At 35.4% G+C, this 20,505-nt stretch overlaps 1 protein-coding gene across 1 annotated transcript in view; it reads left to right on the top strand.

Annotated features, from left to right (window-relative positions):
• Window positions 1–16,454, top strand: part of LOC108681740 — a 34,272-nt gene extending 17,818 nt beyond the window's left edge. Inside the window, exons 3-5 of the mRNA XM_018170809.2 lie at window positions 4,702–4,817; window positions 10,002–10,135; window positions 12,846–16,454. Of these exons, the coding sequence (XP_018026298.1) occupies window positions 4,702–4,817; window positions 10,002–10,135; window positions 12,846–13,138 (543 nt within the window). The 3' untranslated portion in view covers window positions 13,139–16,454. The remainder of the gene's footprint in view (window positions 1–4,701; window positions 4,818–10,001; window positions 10,136–12,845) is intronic.
• Window positions 16,455–20,505: the final 4,051 nt, after the last annotated feature.

Below are 20,505 nucleotides of genomic sequence, written 5' to 3'. Positions count from 1 at the left end.
ATTAATCACCGTGTGTGGCAAAATACTGAAAAAAGCAAGAAGATGTTAAATTCGAAATAAATTCTTGGCCTCTACGAGGCCAATTCTTAAACGTTTTTTCAGGTCGAGATGCGAAAGAAATGATTTGGTTTGTGCCATTTCCGACAGTAAAGAGCAGTTCAATTGCCAGTAAAAAATTGAGAACGATGGGCCTCCGGCGGACGCATCAAAATGTTGCAGTACTGCCGTTCTGTTTTTTTTTTATTTTTCTCAATCTGTCCTGGGAACAGAAAAGCTCTAAGATTTTGTTTTTCGGTGGGGAATAAAGGTAAACCTAAAGTTCCGAAATAAAATGTCTCATCTTCTGTCGTGAATTATGTGATCAGGATTTTACAAAAGACTCAAAATTACGCTATGCTTTGAATTACAACTATGCTGGTAAGAAGTTTTTCTTGTTTGCTGAGTGGGCCTTGACCGCTTCTCATAACCATAAATTTACTTCTTGCATAGTAACCTATATTAACTCTGAAAGCTGACAAATTTCAACATGGAGCTTACCGACTGTTGAAATATTTAAATATATTTATTGTGTATTAAAAATGAATTTGATATTCATTTGTGGTTGCAGTGCAATATGGGCCATGAAAAAAATTGGTTTAACATGTTGAAATAATAAGTTAAGGAGAAAAATATTTAATCTGGATGCCTAAGTTCAGTTCTTAGTGAGCCGTTAATGTGAGAAATAACGTGCACAACAAATGTTCATAGCGAAACACAACGTCTATCCGAAAAAGTTCTACATGAGGTGGAATTTTGAAAGTAGAATTTTATCCCTTAACTCGAATAGAAGACACAATATAATTGGGCTGCGAGAAGCCATGAAAACGCTGAGCTACTTTTTCACACCGCCATTTCTATAGATCCAAATAGTCATTCAGTCTAGAAAAATTCTAACAAACAATAAAAAACCGGGACAGCGACCTGGAATACTGTACATCCATCGACTTTATTCTTGTTCATGCCGGCTTCGAGCGGATGCATCGATGGCACAGACCTGCATAATGCAGTATTTGTGTGGGGCGTGACGGCACATGTCCTCTAGATCCATTGTGCGCTCTCATTGAATTTGCTGTGCGTCCGTTAGAGCGAACGAATCTGGGGACTTTTAGTATCAATATTTATGTTTGTTCCACAAAAAAAAGAGAAAAATTTATCTAAAAACTTGTAACTTCATTCCTTTGGTGACAAACAGTAAAAATTTAGCATATTAGAATTACCAACAGGTATAGATCTCGCGCGAACGTCATATTGAGTAACGAGATAAAGTATTCTGGCAGCGACAAAGTTCCACACTCCAAACACTGAATTATTTCTGTTTTCACTAGCACCTCGTACAATGTTTACATGATTGGAGTTTCATAATTTTCGATGTTTATAAAAGTTATCGTTATTTGCAATAACTGATGCACGATATTTGCAACTTAATCGATTCATGGATGCGTTCTCTTTAATTTGTCATGTAATTTACACAGCCCCGTCTATCAGGGGCTGAATAAAGCAAACGGAGTGTTGCGTTCTCTATCAAGCGTTTTACCTCTTCAATAATAAGAACGTTTTTCTATTCATTGGCTTTATCAAAAGTATCAAACACGTTGAATAATCTGGGGTGGTGTACCTATTTATTCGAAGAAACAGGCCATCACGTTAATTAATAAATCGCTGCGCTCAATATTGCGGGTTAGGTATGATGAAAGCAATATTCCTTTGACTCGTACTAACGTATCATATAGGCAATAGATAACCCTAAAACTCAACGATATGTAAAAATCTTAGTTTTTAAAATGTATGAATAAGGCACTTTTCCATGATAACCGTCTTTTTAAATCTCCGTTCACCTCTCTTCTTACTCAGCATTCCATAATACATGGGAGCATAAGCTTTAACTTACTCCGCTCCGGTTAGAAATTGGAAGAAAACTGTACAGTTTTTAATTGTCTAAAATATTTTAATGAATTGCCTGATAATTTCAAAATAGTTTGTTCAGAATTCATTTTAGGGATTAAATTCTTACCCAATAATAATTTGACTTCGTTTATCATGTAAGATTAATTAATAGCAATTTGGCATGCTAGCTGTTTTCAATTACATCTTATTTTCAGTGTAATGCTGCTGTTGTCATAGACATGCTTGCTTTTCGTGACATGCTCTTATAAGTTTTCTTGAGTTTTTTTGTAATGGATGTGTTATTTTGGACCCTTTCTGTCGTTCTTACTATTATCATATCATTTTTTTTATTAGTTTAAAAGACCACCTTGTAGCATTAGAAGCCTTTTTTAGATTATGGACATTCACTCAGAAGCTTTTGTTATTTTATTTCGTGTTCCTTTCTACTATATTGTATTGTATGCTACTGTGTGTGAATAAACAATATGTAAACAATGGTTATGTGTTACTCAAGGCCAAGGCTAAGACAAGAATGTCACTTGAAAACATATTCTCTGAATGTCGTTTTGCGAGCTAGCACACCCGAATAACAATAAACGAAACAAACCAAAGTATTGCAAAAAGCTATTTTGCATCTGTTTGGTTGAAATAAATAATAGTCAATAACGACACTAGGATTCTAACGAGATTTTAGACATGATCAAATTCGAGAATGTTTATCGTGAATTAGTCTTTCCTTACAGCCTAGTTCTCAAACTGCACAGCACATTTGTCGTTCGGTAATTTTGAATATTGTTTCCGCGAATGAGACCAAATAAAAGTGTACCTTATGTAATATCATTATGAAATATTAGCAATAAATTCCGGTCTTTACAAAACTAATTTCTGACGTGGAAAAAATATATAAAGAATATATGTGAATGCAATTATCGATGCGTGTAAAATAAAATAATGCTTCGTTGCAACATTTTCCTAAAATAAAATTCGTCCACTGAAATTTTCTCACAACGTTTGCTTACAGTTGGGCTAATTCAATAATTTTCTCTAAACTTTAAAATTCCATTTTGATTTATTGGCACCTGCAGTTAATTCTTAAAATGGCTCACGAAATACTAAATAAATTCAATCAGTTTCCGATGTCCGTGATCTTAGGTCGGTACAAGGCGCGCTGGGCTCCACACGCGCGTTTCAGTCTAATGATCGAGTGCTCCATCAATCGCATGCACGCCTCGAGGCTCTCGCTGCTGCATGGCCAGCAACTCATTCATTACCCGCGGGATGTGCGTAGAGCCATTGCTGGATTGCTATCTCCTACTGAGGGAATTAACGCAGCCAATGACTGACATCTAAACAAAATGTTTTAGCCTTGAATAAATTTGCATACTAAACTCGCAACCTCATTAGCTTCGAATTTTTGTCTAAAATTCTCTAAAAAAATCCACAATGCAATAAAATATAATTGAATTATTGACAAATATGTATTGATATTATGTTGGTGAGAATACAATTTTCACTAGAAATTTCAATGATTACCACATTTTGACGTAAGCCTTGCTAAAATATCTAAAACTCATTCTTCGAACATCATGAATCCAAAAAATCATATTATATTAATGCTTCAATGATCTCATCTGCGCATTTTGTTGAACTTAATACTCGGTTTTGATGAAATTATTAAATAAAATTATAAATAAATGTGTGTTCAAAGGTTGTATATCATTAAAAATGTGAGAAAAGTCCATAATAATTATTTTGCAAATCTATAAACCATATTTATGAAATTTGATCGAAGATTTTAAAAACTTTATTGGAAAGGTACGGCAAATATAAAAAAAAAACATACGTAGTGGGGCGCGCATTCAAAACACACGGAAACGCATGCGAGTAAAATGATAAATTCATATTAATACGGGGAAATCCGACAATAAATAAAGAATGTTTGATGGAAACTGACGGTCAAATTTTGCGAAATAAAAGATATTTTAGAGCGCTCGTGAAAGAGCTGGGACGGTATAGATATTGGATAAGGTTCGTACAATTCAAACGCAGAATAGATTGCGGCTCTTGAGCAGATATAGAATACGTAATAGGGCATCGATGGTACAAAGGGAGGCTTCAAACTGACCATTTCACAAACTGATTGTATTATATTCTCCCAATAAGGATTTTGACATAGCATACAAGCATTACATGCCTGGAGATGAACTTGGCTGTGTTGATTGTGGATAATCCCGAGCTTTAAGAATGCCGCTCATACAGTTATCGGAACCCGAGAATATTCTTCTCATCATCAAATCTCCATTCCAGCTTATATAATATAATAGAACTAAATTTATGTGATGAGAGATCAGTTCACTGATGAGAGATCAGTTCAATAGATTGATGAGAGATCAGGTCAAACACGCATATAGTAAAGACTTCCATATAAGTCGTGATTTAAATAAATAATAAATTCTTCTTTTCGAAAGAGTTCAGTCAAGGTAGATTTTGAATTAACTTGAATTTCTATTTTTCAATTCACACACCGTTTTGCGAAATTTATTATTAAGCACCTGTAAATATAATGTCGCGTCCAGTCACAATCCCGACCCGATAGATATCGTTGATACGCCATGGCATATCCTCCTTTATATTGACGACACCACGCTCACAACAAACACTAAAACAAACTTTAAAAATTTCTTATTTGCTGAAGATGATACATGTCATTTGCTCTCATAAAAGGCGTATCACAATTAAAGTATTAACATCAAAAATTATATTTTCTAATTCTTCCAGATGACTTTGGAATATCGTGATGGGGAGTTTGCAAACCTCACCATCAGCCTGAAGCTGAACATCACGTCGGGCGTGTTGGGCCCCAACTACTACCAGCCGACGGACCGGCGGCGAGGGTGAGATAATCTACGTGTAACCAACCAAACATTTCAATAACCTGCACAACAAACTAACAAACTAATATCAGCAGAGCAATCTCTGGTATGAGCTTCTTTAAGTAGTAGAGCGAATCGTAATCGTATGTTTAGTAATTATATGGGTGGAATTTTTCAGCGAATATATTCTTTCTGGTATCGAAATGTTAGTTGTGATGTTTGGAAATGTTAGAAATTGTTCTCATATGTAAGGCCACTTGAAAGTAAGGCTAATTTGTATGGCTAATTTAAAATGTAGAGTTACTCATACTGTCATTTTTTATTTAGCGGTCGATAGTGCATATTAGAAATAATGTAGCGTTAGAATAAAATGTCTCTTCTAAATCTTGTTTCGAACTACAAATAAAAGCAAAGAAATGCATTCTCATAGTAAAGAACATTATAAAAAAAATTATTAATGAGAGCTTGTCCCTAAAAACCAAATTGGCCCGAGATTATTAATATACCAGAAATGTATCTTATTTGTGAAAATCGTATAATTTAAGATTTAAATTTTTTGATTGCTCTCTGTTTTTGATTATTAATTTTTATTGGATCATAATAAAAGTTCGAAATTTTTGAGAGTATTATGTCAGTGAAAGGTTGCCATGAGGCGTCCTGAGGTCTATTGCATATAGATCTTTAATTTGAAATTTGAATTTCCGATGGTGTCTAGTAACATCTTAACACCACTATACACTCTATGGCTGTAACTCGTTCAGTGTCGTATAGAGGGCACAATTCGAGTTGAATTAGAAAAATTACACAAAATAAAATTGTATGCTATCAAATATCATCTCACATTCCTGAATTTCTAACCCTGAGTAATGGTGCGCTCGTCCATGTAAATATATTAGTTCGGAGTCAAATGAATCGGACCTCGAAATTTAATCAGGCTGCGAGTGCTTCAATGAGCGGCACAACCAAATTCCTTCCAACTGATTCTTCTCTGTCCGTTCAAATTTCAAAATTATCATGCCTTAACTCTTTTGATCTTTGATGATATTAAAATTTCGGCACTTGGTCCGTTTTCTGTGAATTGATTTGATTTTGGAGCAAGCTCGAAGCCAAAACCGTATTCCATACCAGACTCTATTTTTTACCTGTGAGCACATTTTAATTTTTCACTCATTCTATTCCCGTTTCTTGGGTGAATTTTCTGCTAAGTAAAAAATGTTGTCACGATGCGGCCGTTGATCCCAGCAAAAATCTTTCTAGAATTCCTGAGCTTGTATTTCAAGTGACGGCCGGGGCTAAATTTCTCATCAGAATTTCAAATATCCTTAACGTTGTTTGAAATGATAATTAATCTCTGCACCGAATCGATAAAAAAAATCAGTATAAGGAAGGAAAAGATGCAAAGAAAAAAATTGAACTGAAATTGAAATTAACGAATTATTCAGACCGATCGACCTCACCGAACTTCATCGTCTTTGTTAGAAAAAACATCATTTAACACGTTGACTACGATTGCTTCATCTTGTACTATTATTTCATTTTTGTACTGTTTTTAAACAGGGTTGCCAGACGGTCATTTTTTTCCGGTCAATTCCGTGATTTAGTCTTTCTTAATTGCGTTGGCCGGCTAAAATTTATGATAGGGGTACTACCAAATTAAATTTTAAATACTGTTAAAAGAAAATAAATGTAATTTTTATAACGGAACCTACAAATAAACTAGTATATATTGAGTTATCGGCCTTGTTTGTTCTCGGATTTGGCCGATTTTAGGCAACCTGAATTATGTACCACTACGTCCTGGAGAAATACATTTCGTGGTACGCATATGTACCACTTCGGAGTCAACGTGTTAAATCCCTATCGCAATTATCAACACATCAATTTCGCCGCTGCGTCGTAATCATTGTCATCCGAAATTTATATATTAACATTATCACAGAACAACATCACAATTGAAATTACCTTCAGCTCAGAATCACGAAATTTAGCAAAGTAAGTCGTTGGCAAGATGCCGCTAAAACAGAACGACAAACTTTATCTTCTGTACGTTCGTATCACCGTTCAAATCTCGGCTCCCTTTCATAACAAGTCCGGGAGAGATCTCCTGATTTTTGCGTTCCATAAATCAGGTGGCTTTAGAAACCAGCTTTGCTACACTGTCACTTCCTCCACGTTGAAAATTGAATGTGCACATTTTGGGCGCCACCGAATGGCCGACGGCCGGCCACCGAAAAAACATCTACTATTTTCAACAGAGCTGCTAAGTGTTAGTCTGCTGATTCTTCATAACTCCGCGGGTCTTTGACGTAAGATCTTGCAATCTTCCATGACTCGGAAAAATTGCTGCCTTGTCGTTTGTGGTCGCGGATTGCTTGACGAAGAAACGCGATAAAGATTGAATTTCACCTGAGGAATTTCTTGATGATCTTTTCCCTGAAGGGGAGAATTTACGATCGTAGTTCACTTTATTTTGGAATGTGACACTGGTTTCAACAGAGCAAAGGTATTATTTTTATTTAAAACAGATTTCAGTGTAATATTTTTCCCTTCAACATAAATAGTTTCTGTTTTTTTTCTGCATTAGTGCTTCTTAGTCTGTTTTAAATATTTTCTGTCCGTGAAGCCAAATGGTTAAAGCGAATAATATATTATCTCAAATTCTACATATTATTGAAATATCGAGAATGTAAAGTTATTCAGGATAAAGAAAATATTTCACTAACGGTTATTTAATACACATCATAAGACTGATTTGTCAGGAATATGACATGAACGTACATTTTTGAAAATTTTAATTCAACCATGAATGTTTATCTTATAGTGTCTAAATTGCTCTCGTATTATACGATAAATTCATATTTTTTCAGCGTGGCTCAGGAAGTGTCTACTTTTCTGATAACTTTTCACCCTTTAGCTAGTATTGCAGCTATTTTTGTTTGTAATACGTAACTTTCTGATTTAAAAGGTAATTTCTTACACCACCTCTGTCTAATATTTAGACGTGAAGTCGCAGGTCCGAGACAACAAGTAAACTGTCCGTGTTTTCTGCATATTATAAATTTTGAGCAGTTCTTCTTGGGAGAATTTTGGATTTTCTAAGCCGCGAAACAACCTGGTTGTTGAGGAAATTGAACAACAGCTGTAAAACAAATGGAATTATTCACAAAGAAAAGGTGTAATGAATTTCTAAAAAATTTCAACCTCTATTGTTGGGATGTGTTACAACATTCCCCAAAATATATATCTTCGCATTTGGAGGTAGCAGAGGGGAAGGCATGGCTGTGTGAGCTGCAAGCTCTACATACATTAGAGGCTAATGGCGTAAGCATCGCTATCTGCGACCCTAAATTTCGCCTACACAATGACTCGGAAAAGTTGCCAGAACTCTAAGGCTGCTTCAAAGAGAGCATTCATTAGGCTTCCTGATTTTCGTGCCTTTGGTTCGCCTTTAGGCTTGAAGCACCTCGCTTCCCCGAGCTGGTTGTGCCCAATCCCCAAATCCCTGCGCACCAACTGTCTCAACCTTGCGTTGGATGCCGCTCCTCTGAACAGAATTCAACTTGAGCCTAAAGAGGGATCTCACAGCGAGCTGAGCAATTCCCACACCAGAGCCAAACAAAACTTGAATGAAGTCATTCAACTAGTGTTCTAAAATATGTTATAAATTATAAATGCAAACAAAAGTTAGTAGGAAATGAAAATAATGAAAATGGAAATAAATAAAACTGAAAAATATTATTCGAGTGGAGTAATCACTTGAAAGAGTTTCAAGCAGAAATTGGAAATGTTATAGTTAGAAATTTATAGATTGAACGATGTTACCACTCTATAGATGAAAGTTAAACAATTTCTTGAAATTGCCAACTTCCGACCAAAACTAATGACTTAATGATAATGAGCGCGCAAAAACAAGATTTATTAACTTCACAAAGGAAAAAATATGTAGAATTAGATGCCAAAGAGCCTGTGAAGTGCAAACTCTTTGGTCGAGGAGTTGATTGTGACGTTATAACCAACTAATCACTTGCATAAATTTTTCATTTTTGATTCAAATTTGCTGGCACTATAATAACGGTTCATATTGCTTACCGACATTACTAAATAAATTACTTGTTTGCCCAATGTCCCGAAACTTAAATTTCTATGCTTCATCCCAAATTTCACTCATGGCGCTCTATGAATATGTTTGAACTTGAATAATTATTGTTTCGAGAAACCCGACAGGCTCCCAACGCCAGTAAAAATTTGTGGCAACTTCTGTGCGACGAACGTCTCGCTTACAACATGGCGGAAAGAAAGACGATATTCTACGCACTTTTTACAATCTTTGATTGGCTTCTGCTTATTTTATATAAATAAAGAACTGCTGTATTGGCCTCTTCCCGAGAAAAGCTATTTCTTCAAAATTTAAGAGCATTTTTTCCAGATTCATATGTAAGGTCGGGGATTTGACATAAGCTCATTGCTGAATAAATTACTCAATTCGCTGAAAGCTGAAACGCTGAAAGATTTTTGAACTGCTCGAACCACGGAGGCATTTTTTTAGCTTCGTGATTATTTGTTTGGATACTGCTATGATGGAGGTACAGAAACTGCGGTGGAATTTTTGTGCACAATTTTTTTTGTAGTTGGTTTGAATTAATTTAGTTTTATTAAACCTCATTTCTTTTGGTTTTCAGAAGAAAATGATCAACTCGCACAATTTTAATTGTTCACTTTAGCAACAACATAAATAGCAGTGCTACGTACGGCCTCTTGGTAATATATTCTACGAGGAAAGTACATTCGCACTCTGTATTACTCGTATAAGAAATTCATTCCTTGTCGCCCGAATGCAAATACATTCAATAAGACTACCTTCACAATTTAACCATGGTTTTGTTGAACATTCGTGCACTGACTCCTCAATATGCATACCCTGCCCGTCTCCAAAACAAAATTGAATTTTACCAAAGTAAATTTACCAAAGAGTACCAAATTAATTTTTTTGCTGTCTGACTTTATGTATTTCCCAAACTCCCTTTCTGCCAAGGGCTTATACTTTCAAAAAAAGTTAAGAGATCGTAACTTCATCAGCCAATCATTGACGGCCTTTCGAGCAAAATCCACCAATCAGAGACAAGAAAGATAGAGCGTAAGTACTTACGCTCACTTAGCGAGTTTTGAAAGTATGGCCCCCGTTGAGTGAGTTTGTGCCCGCGGCAGGTTCGTCTACCGCCTGGGGGGGCTGTCGGGCCGGCAGCGCTACTTCATCTGCGTACGCGGGCACCCCGCGACGGGCGCCACCCACGGCGTCGCCAGGGCCTGCCTCAGCTTCCTCACGAGCGATAGTGACGGAGGTCGGTACACATGTGATGACTTAGTATCGTAATATTCGTACATCTTAAATGTGTTTTTATGCGTAAACGCAACGTATATACAGAAAATAAAGGAGCTTCTAGCTTCAACATTCTTTCAATTGTAGCACTAATCGAAAGCGGAAATCGAGTTTCGTTCGTGTTTTGAGGAGAAATGATTTAATTTGTANGCTACGAGAAACTCATCGACCGCAAGAAGAGCGATTGTGTCGACATTCTTCTTTGTCGCTACAAGCGCAAGAAGAACGTCAAGCGCACGGCCAGAGGTACGATCTCTCCAGAGCCTGTCTCTTATACACATCTAGATGTGTATAAGAGACAGCTCTTAAGCTGCCGCTGCAGCCTGTGCGTACGAATGATGGTCAGGTATTTGCGTCATGATTTTCCGACGCATATGATGAATAATGCATTGCTTCTCTTAAGTTAAATGTTCAAGCTTAAATATTTTGCAATAACAAAATTTTTATTGATCATGATACTCGTAAACAATTTTTTATTTCAATTCTACATTGACCGACTAGAGTTGACAGCTCTTTAATGGGGATCAATGAAGAAAATATTATTCATTTTTTCAATGGATATTCCAAAATTATTTTCTGATCGCTCATTCAATACCAAGAATGAGTTTCTTCTTAAGAGTCACATACGAATCAATTGTTCAACCTCTTCAGGTTTGTTACCAGTATTAAAGTTTAAGATAATACTGAGTTAAGACTAACAATTTAAAATACAATGTTTAACAGATGGAATTAATACCAAAGGCGAGGTAACATCGTGACTCTGATGCATTTTTCTGAATGTAAGACTTGCAGGGACACGCATTAATGCAACTCGGTGATAAAATTACTTTCAAATTCTTGGAAATTTCTTTCGGTTCAAGATGAAGCCGCTATAAGGAATATTTTTGTCATATTTGCGGTCTTTCCCAAATGTTGAACACTTTAAACGTGTCATAAATATTTTATCGGGTGCGCATTATTGGTCCATTAGGATTTGATTCACTTAAAAAATTGACATCTCATCGTAGGCTATATATAGCAGCAGTTTATAGTAAGTCCAATAAAATATTTTAAAGAAGTTGGCTATGATATAGTTATATAACAATCGAATATAACAAAGGAGTGCACTTCATTCATCTTTAGAAGGCCCATGAATCTGTCATGAAATCAATCACGGCAGCGATCATTGAGGCTCTGCCAAACTTTCCCTGATTAGTGAATCAATTTGGCAGCTCATCAATCGCAACTTTTGTGTTCTTTGACGCGGCCGAGGCCGACTTGCTTGCGGTCCAATGCCTCGACGACCTCAACTTGTACGCTCGAGATTCGTGTCAAACTTGAGCTAAGTTTTCTTGAGAAATGAGGACCTCCTTTGAACTCTGCAGTTCAATGTCGAACAGAATGGATGTGAGACCTAGAATAGACTGGATGTGATGTTAAAATTTCTACAGAGATTTCGAGAGAACTGCAGGAAATATCATGTAATACGATAATTCTATGAATTTCATTCAGCTTACTGGAAGAAAATAATGCTGAGTAATTTTCTACATACAAAAGTCTCACTTATTTTCAATTTAGAAAAATTATAAATATTCATAAGTCAAATCGCTGAAGTAATGAGCGAATCACAATCAGGTGTGATTGAAATCTATACATAAAAAATCTTGTTAAGAACTCACTCATTCTAAAATTTAACAAAATTTGATCGTTCAAGATATTTTTGCTCAAAACTATCGCAACAACCGAAAATATATTTCAAACAGATGTGGTTCTATCAAGGGCATCGAGGCGTGAGAAAGGGTATATGGGTATCTATGAACCCATTTTATTTTATTGGCGCAGGCAGCACCGTTTTATTGACTATATTGCCCAACATCGTATCACAAGAATGGCTCTACGCCACCATGCCCTTTGTAAACGACGGCGTTAAAAAAATAAGTTTAGGGGCTAAATAGCGCGCGGTGTATTAAAGTATTTATTTTGCACAAAATAGGAAAAAAATTAATCATATATTTGATGCAAATGCTTCGACTTTAATTTTCACTCAATTATGTTCATTTTCAGTTTATTATTCTGATATCATAATGAGGTTTTAAATAATCTCATAATTTAACAATGCAAAAAATTGCACTGGCAACAAATTTTGAAAGAGCATTGTTACCAATCAATGAAAACTTCGAACCCGCGAAGTAATTTATTTCAATTACGATCACTGCCATGAGTTTGAAGGCGACCGCAGCAGTTATTTTTATTTCTTGAGAATTACTGGAGGAGTGCCAGTGGATACCCTCAACCGTGTTCTTGAATGATTGATAGTTTGAGAGCTGAAAGAACGCATACATCCGAAAAAATATGACTCGATCTGATGTTGGAGTGTAACTGGAGCGGCGCGCATGGCTACCACACACACAACAGTTTTATTCTTGCTCGAAAAATTTCATTTAACAATCGTTATAAATGAATGAATTCAACTGAAGTTCGATTGGTCCTAATTTCTGATTATTTATCAGTCCATAAATCAGTTTTTAATTAACGTTTTGTGATAGATTCATGGAATTGATGGACACTTTTCCCGAAATCAGCTTGATTGTGGTGAGTGATGCATCTTTGTTTCAGAATGTAGGCATAATCTCTCGCACTCGTCATTCTAATTGTGATGCTCTGAAATTTATTTAAAAGTTTTCCTGTTACAGAAACAGACGCTTTCAACTTGACTGGCATATTCTTGGTGCTGGGCATCTCAACGATCATCATGACTGTCGTGATGCTGTGCGTTGGCTACGAGAAACTCATCGACCGCAAGAAGAGCGATTGTGTCGACATTCTTCTTTGTCGCTACAAGCGCAAGAAGAACGTCAAGCGCACGGCCAGAGGTACGATCTCTCCAGAGCCTCTTGTAGTGCCCCATAACAACGTAAGAACAATTCCGCAAGCCTACCAGAACGAAAATGCGTCTTTTTCATCCAATGAGGACAGGAGGTACTGAAAGCTTAAATTATTCTTAAATAGTGAGGACTTACCTGGAACTTTAATTGGGTGATAAGATGAGACAATTAAATCATAATTGACGGTGAGGTACTGAAGACAAAGACCAAGTAACGGCATGGGAAAGTTTTTAATACTACGTCCATGGCTGAAGAGATTGGTCTACATATAGCATTACAGAACATAAGAGTGTGCGGGTTGACTTGTTTCATCAGTGGGTGGATGCTCCGATAACATTTTTTCTAGTGGTGACGCGAGGCATTAAAGGATTAACTAAGAGAAAAAAGTTATTACAAATGAATTACTTTCCGTGAAGAGAAAATTAACCAACTCATGTATGAACATTTGATGTCAACACAGGGATACCGAGTAGTACAGATGGGGACACTGATTGCAGTGCAATAGCTGTGTTGTGCTACATTTCTTCATTTTTAAACAAATTGGAAGATAATGATTCCACTTCCAACTGAAGTTTTTAGGTTTAAGATATAAGGCTCAAAAATTTTGTGGATCACTCGAAAAAGGACATTAGATGCTGAGCGTATATATTAAACCTCTGCCAAATGCCCAAAATTAGCATTGCAGCCTTATGAAATAAACATTAACATCTTTAAAAGTTTACAGAATTGGAAAATTTCACCGACTTATTATTGACCAAAGGTAGATCTTATGGCAAATAATAATTTGGGCAAAACGAAGTGATAAATCAGCAAAATAAAAATCAAATATCTAAAATTTGCATCATTGCGAGAATTATGCGCGAAATTACAAGGTTATTTATTTTAGATATTAAGGGGTGAATTCATTAGCGAGATTCACATTTACAATATATTCATCAGATGCGTTTGCTTGGAGGATTAGTTGTCGGCGCCATTATAGTCATTAAGTTATTAACTTGAAGGTGTCTGTGACTCTGTGTACTAGTGCATAGAGCTGTGTGCTCTATGTGCTAGCATGTTAAAAAATTTTTAATGCAAGGGAAATGAATTTTCTCATTAATTCACTAGTAATTAAAAATCATTCTCAAGGAAAAATAGTAATTAACGATAATGTGAGTTAAACATTAAGTAAAATATATCAATGCCAAAACAAGGTTTCTCAATATTTCGTAATTAAAATTGAACTCATCGTACCATGAATCATATAAACTGTATATTTTCGTTTATATTTGAGTCTTTGATTGATCAAATAACTAATCATAATAATCAAAAAGTTCACAATTCTATTCAATGCGTAATCGTCAGCCCTATTCACTACCTTATAGTGAGTCACTTCCTTGGACTGATTGTTATTTAATCCAAATTTAATCCGAGAGAATCGATTTTAAAATTATTATTAGTCTGTCGAATATAGCTAAAAAAAGTAACTATAAACTGTCCAGTAGTATTATTGAAGTATTTATTTGGTGAAGTATACAATAGAATTATCTTTTAGAAAGGAAACTCAAGTCGTGAAAATATATACGTAAATAGATAAGAGTTTTAGATAATTAGTCGTTTAGCGCACAATGCGTATATATATATGTATTTTAGAGCCACACTACTACCATTTCGCCGCTATTACCATGTAAATTATATTTAGCTTCATAGTAGTTGTTATAGGATCTCAGTATTACGAGTCTCTTTAATTTGAATCTTCGCTTTAGACTTCGGGACCAATCATATGACGCCAAATGATTTCTAGCGTAGACTGCCGATTCATGTAATGTTAACAATAGATATATGAATGTTGTACGAAGTGATGACATCGAATCTTGTTGCATTTTATTTTTCATTTAAATTCTAGTAATATTGCTTGCATTAGGAAGAATTTATAGAATATTTTACCATTAGGTTTGCGTTGTAATAACGTTTTTGAGATGCACTTGCATGGTCATAAGGAAGTCAAAATAGTTATTGAAGTATTGTATGTTTACGAAGCTTTTTGTACGAACCCTCAATTGAAAGATATAGTGATGGTTTCAATATATTACAGAAGACACACTTGAATGGTTATTCAAAGCACGAATAATGTCATTATTATAACCTATTAAACATTGCGCACAGATTCTTCGCGCTGAATCTCAAAATGTTATCGATATAAATATCAATAAATGTGATATGGGTTGCCTTAATATTTTTGAATGTTGGGGCATTGATCGCTGACATCGAACCTTTAATTGACTCACAATATCATTTCAAAATGTAATGAAACGCTATGGACTCATTTGAATCCTGCTATATACGTACTGTAACAATCATTAATTTTTTGTAAATAATTATTGTTAATTGAACGCGAAGTTTTTTTTAACTTCTTGTTAACTTCTTGATTAAAATGAATGCTCCGTGACAGATAATTAATTTAAAAATTCTCTTTTTATAATATGCCTAGGACGCATCGAAAATGATGTTCATTAAATCATCATTGGGGGGAGTCATCCCCAAACTGGGAGTCCCAAAACTTGATGTCTTGACTCTCAAATGATGTCTTGTCCCAAATGGTGTCTTGACTCCCCAAAACTGGGAGTCATCATCCGTTTATATCATTTGGGTAATGCTTTAATTTTTCAATTTATTTGCGAGCGATGAGCCTCCAAAATTTATGACCATGTTTTTGTAGCTGAAAACTACCGCTATTTACCTAATTAGACTAATGTTTCTGTGCTCTTTATTGGTTTTAAATTCGACACGAAGTGAAGTATTGATAACTTTTGCCTTAAATGAAAGTGTCAAAAGATTTTAGTCAATATTTAAATTTCATTCCTAACTTCAGTCGGCTTTGCCTGTGAATTGATCGCTATCAGTTGCTAGGAATTTAATGCAAGAATAGTGCACCAAAACTTATATCTGTTCCTTTATTCCAAAACCTAAACGTATATGAACCAAAGAAATGACTGCTATTATAACAAGTTACTCGTCATCACTCCTATCACAAGCGATTTTCTCGCTAAAAAAACTGATCCTTTATATAACATGTATCTGCTCGTCCTATTTCTATTGATATTGTATTTCTTGATCAGGTCATTTCTACCCTGTTTCTGTTAATCCCGTTTTTGTTTATCCTGTTTCTTTAATGCATTGCGATATTAAAATTAAACTTTCTGAAAACCGCAATTTGGTTGCCTCAAATTTGTACACGAGCCAAGCAATAATGTAGACCTGCTTCTTGTGAAATAAATCAAATAAACCTAAAATAAATCACTTCTAATATCAACCCTTTCAACAGTCATGGATTTGGTCAAGTAATGTCGCGGAAGTTTTTCAAGCAGACGTGACCTGCACGAGTCGCTTGGAAGAGGCAGTAAATTTTCAATTTTTCTACTCGTGGACAGCGGGCGGCCAAAGGCTTATCGCGTAAAATTATTATTATTATTATTATTATTATTATAAATTATTATTATTATTATTATTATTATTATTATTATTATTATTATTATTATCATTATTATTATCATTATTATTATTATCATTATTATTACTGCAGTTATTAGAATTGCACTGGTGCGACCGATCGAGATCTCTTACCGACATGAATTTCAAAATTTTTTAATGTTCGTTTATTGCTGAAAGTATTGCCTTTGTCAACTGACACTGTATATCTAAACATTCGCACGATTATAAAAAATATTCAGCATGGCGTTGCGAGATTTGAAACTCTCGTGCAAAAATATCAGGTATTCGTATAATTCGCTGGTAGAAGCAGAAACTCATCAGATGACACCACGCAGTTTACAAACTGCACCGTGATGCCACTCGTCCGGCCAAACACGCACAGAAGTTTCTGTGTGTTGCTGAAAAGCGATAAACCGACGTTGCTTCGTTACTGATTCAGGTAATTACTATCGCCCACCAGTGCGACCGAATGTTGTGAATATGAAATATAAATATTGCAGTCCAAAAATTGTCAGCCTTTTTGATAGGAAGAACTCGGTGACAATTCTGTACTGTAACTTAATTACTGGTCAGTCCTCGGATGACATGGGTGTCGCGAAGATTGGTGCTTGCCTAAAATTGTCAATATTAAAATCGTCAAAAGAAATTCAATTCCATTTCTGATACCATCACCTTCTGGAAAAAGAGGTTTCACAAATTATGAAAGAACAGGGATGCTGTTATTTGTACGGAGGCTTTAGAGTTTAGAGAGATGAGTTTATTCAGCCGATACTAGCAGCGAACTTCCCTATATTGTATCTCATTAATTTCTGATGATCTTGTTTTTTTTTTTGTGGCTGTTCGCCCACGAATTTGGAGCTCATTACCCATCACCCATCTAAATTTTGATTTTGACCCTGAGCTCAAACGAATTTCATCAGAGACCAAGGTTTCTTCAAGGAAAAATTTAAAAATTCGATAAATTTGGCTGACAGATACTCGGAAAATTCTGCGTTGGCGGACAAGAATTTTATCGATATATCATTCAAGAAATTAACTAGAAAAATATATAAATAAAAATACCCTGGAATCGTCAGTGGTCTACACATTTGGCAACTATTAATCAATAAACTGCATGGGCATTCAAATTTAGTTGAATCGGGCATTCAGTTTAATTAAATCGGTACCGAACAAAAGGAAAATCTTGTTTTAAATTGAACCGAGAACTAGAAATGTTGGACCAAATTGGTGTCTCACTAAATTAAAGGCGCCTAAATTCTCCCCTAGGACAAGAAAACAACGGAAATCCGCGACAAAATCGGATTCTTGAATTCGTTTCAAGTCGTCCCTTAAGAGTTTCATTGCGGCCTCCCGCGCTAAATGAAACGCTAGGGTGAAAATTCTACTTTTTATGGCAACATTTCAGAGGTTATTTTGTGCTCGGATTGCAGCATATTTTATACGACGTGCCTGCACTTGCACAAAACTAAACTCTCGTGTTACCCACTAGCGATTCCAGCAGAATGAAATTAAACCTATATTTTCATAGAATACAAATACCTCTACTCTCAAATTAAGCTATTTCGAATTTGATTTTAAGTGGATCCTTTAATTTTTTGCGCCTGTACATTCACATTTTCATTAATGCTGACCATTGAAGCTTCAAATAATAAGCTTGTGAGCTTTACAACGGTAATTCATTTGAATACATCAAATATATAACCAGGTTATATTCAACCAATTAAAGCAGTAAAAGAATTTAATTTAATTTAATATCTTACTCTAACCCCGAACTTTCTGAAAAATCAGCAAATATTCAACCATCACACCTACAGCAAATAATAGTATCCGATGCTCAATGCCGTTTTTACGCATAATCAAATCACCATGCTCAATCAAATTTTATAGTAGTGCAATATGGGGCAGCGCGCCCTCCCTTTTTCAAACTAAAATTTTGATGATGTTTTAATTGATACGAGGTGGCTTTTTGTTTTGTTTAACGGTGCAACTAATGAGGAATGTATGATGGGAATTAGGCGCCTATAGAGTTATTAAATTTTTAATGAAATACTATTTTGCAAAAAGTGTCAAAATGGGCCCATTGCCCCACCCCTGGGGCAATGGGCCCATGGGCTTGGGGCAAAGCACACACCCTTGGTTCCTTTACCACAATTGCATATTTTTCGTTTATTGCATTTTTTCGTAAAACAACACTTCACAGTTAAAAAAAATAAGAAAAATGCGTTAAAAAATATGACATTCATTCATTTATTAACAACTCAAAAAATCATATCCTTAACATGAAAAAATATACTATTGGCTTAAATAATCTATCACTGACGTGAAGAAAAATATTTCATTGACATAAAATATATATCCTTGACTTGAAAAATATATCCTTGTGATAAAAAATTCGTCCTTGACATGAAAAAAAGTATCCTTGACTAGAAAAAATATATTTAGTTGATCAGCAAAAAACTTCGTTCCAGATTCGCTCTTAATCCAAATATTATGTGCAGAGAATTCGTACCTAATCGTGATTTCAGCCAACACCATAATAACTCATCAATTTTTGGCTCATTGATGTTGACTGAAATCAACTTTTGGCAAGGCAAGAGTCAATAACTCGATAAGGGGTCATAAATACGCATATCTAGAAATTAAACCTGCTGCCTTGAGGCGGCAAATCGCAAGATCATGCAATATGAAGTGTGATTGGTAATTCAAAAAGCTAGTCATAGTTTTGAAAAAGTCATTGAGAGAAATCTAATGATGTTTAACACAAGACTTCACCATGGGCGCTTTGCCCCGTGACACGCGTGGGCCCGTTGCCCCACTAAGTTTCATTTCAATTTATATCGTGTCAACATTTTATTTTAAAAGCTAATAGTCTAAACTTGATCTCAAAATTATCCCAATAAATGTTACTTTCAAATTATATTACACAGTATCTTCAAAAGCTTCATCTACAGTAATCGAGAACAGTTTTATTTAGCAGCAAAAAATTTTTATCTGGACTAAAACAGTTATTCACAAATTACTTAATAACGCAAACACTTAGCAAAACGTAAATCCGTACACTTCATCCCAGTGAAACTGTCGACCGGCGGTAGAGAAAACGGACCAACATCTGCCATACTTAGCGAGAAACCCGCTATGGGCCCATGACCCGCAGTGGGCTCGCTGCCCCATGTTACCCTTAGGCTACTACTCGTATTGGCTTAAAAGAATTATTCACTTTTCACAAGGTCTTTATTTAGTAGAATTCGAAAATAATTTGTAATATATGAATTATCATGTGAACTCTCTCTTTCATGTAAAACTGAGAATGTTATCATCTTCAGTGAGCCAGAAGCAAATAACAATCGAAACTGTGGCCATTATTTCGCTCAATAGTAATTTTTTGGAGTTAATAATAAAGAAAAATTTAATAGAGAGTTATTAGAAATTAAAATGAAACATAAGCTGAGAAATTAATTATATTAATTTGTAGATACTTTTTCTACGATCTGTTCCATTTTTAAATTGCTTTGAGCATTCATTTTGGGAAATAAATTTTAAGTTAGCAAGGAAGAAAGAGGATATTTGCAACAACCTCTTTCTTTAATCTTCAAAAACTTATTGCGCCAAAGCCTAGAAATCATGCATGGCGAAGAACATTTTCAAAGCTTAGCCAGAATTAAGATCACTTGTCAAATTCTTGATAATAATTGGTCATTCCAAAATACATGCGAATCATAAGACGGGAGGCGAACAACAATGAGTATAATCCTTCTTTTCCGACAGCGCCCAACCACAAGCGTCTTGAGGCTTCAAGTAAGAGACTCGACCCCCACAGTAATTATTCCAGCTTCTGGCCTGGGGCCGTCGCTTTAATAAGACTCCTCCTCGGATCGCCCATTTCCTGCACTAACTTCGACTTTGATGCTCTAACTTCCTGTGCATTTTTATGCGCAAATATTTAGCCTTGGAGAAACGCTAAGCCTTTAACATTTTTTCTGTGAATGAAAGAGCAGCA

Source organism: Hyalella azteca, unplaced genomic scaffold, assembly GCF_000764305.2.
Source record: "Hyalella azteca isolate HAZT.00-mixed unplaced genomic scaffold, Hazt_2.0.2 contig10650, whole genome shotgun sequence".
Classification (NCBI taxonomy): domain Eukaryota; kingdom Metazoa; phylum Arthropoda; class Malacostraca; order Amphipoda; family Hyalellidae; genus Hyalella; species Hyalella azteca.
Note: the sequence above shows the minus strand (reverse complement) of the source record. Positions and strands in the feature narration are given on the sequence as shown.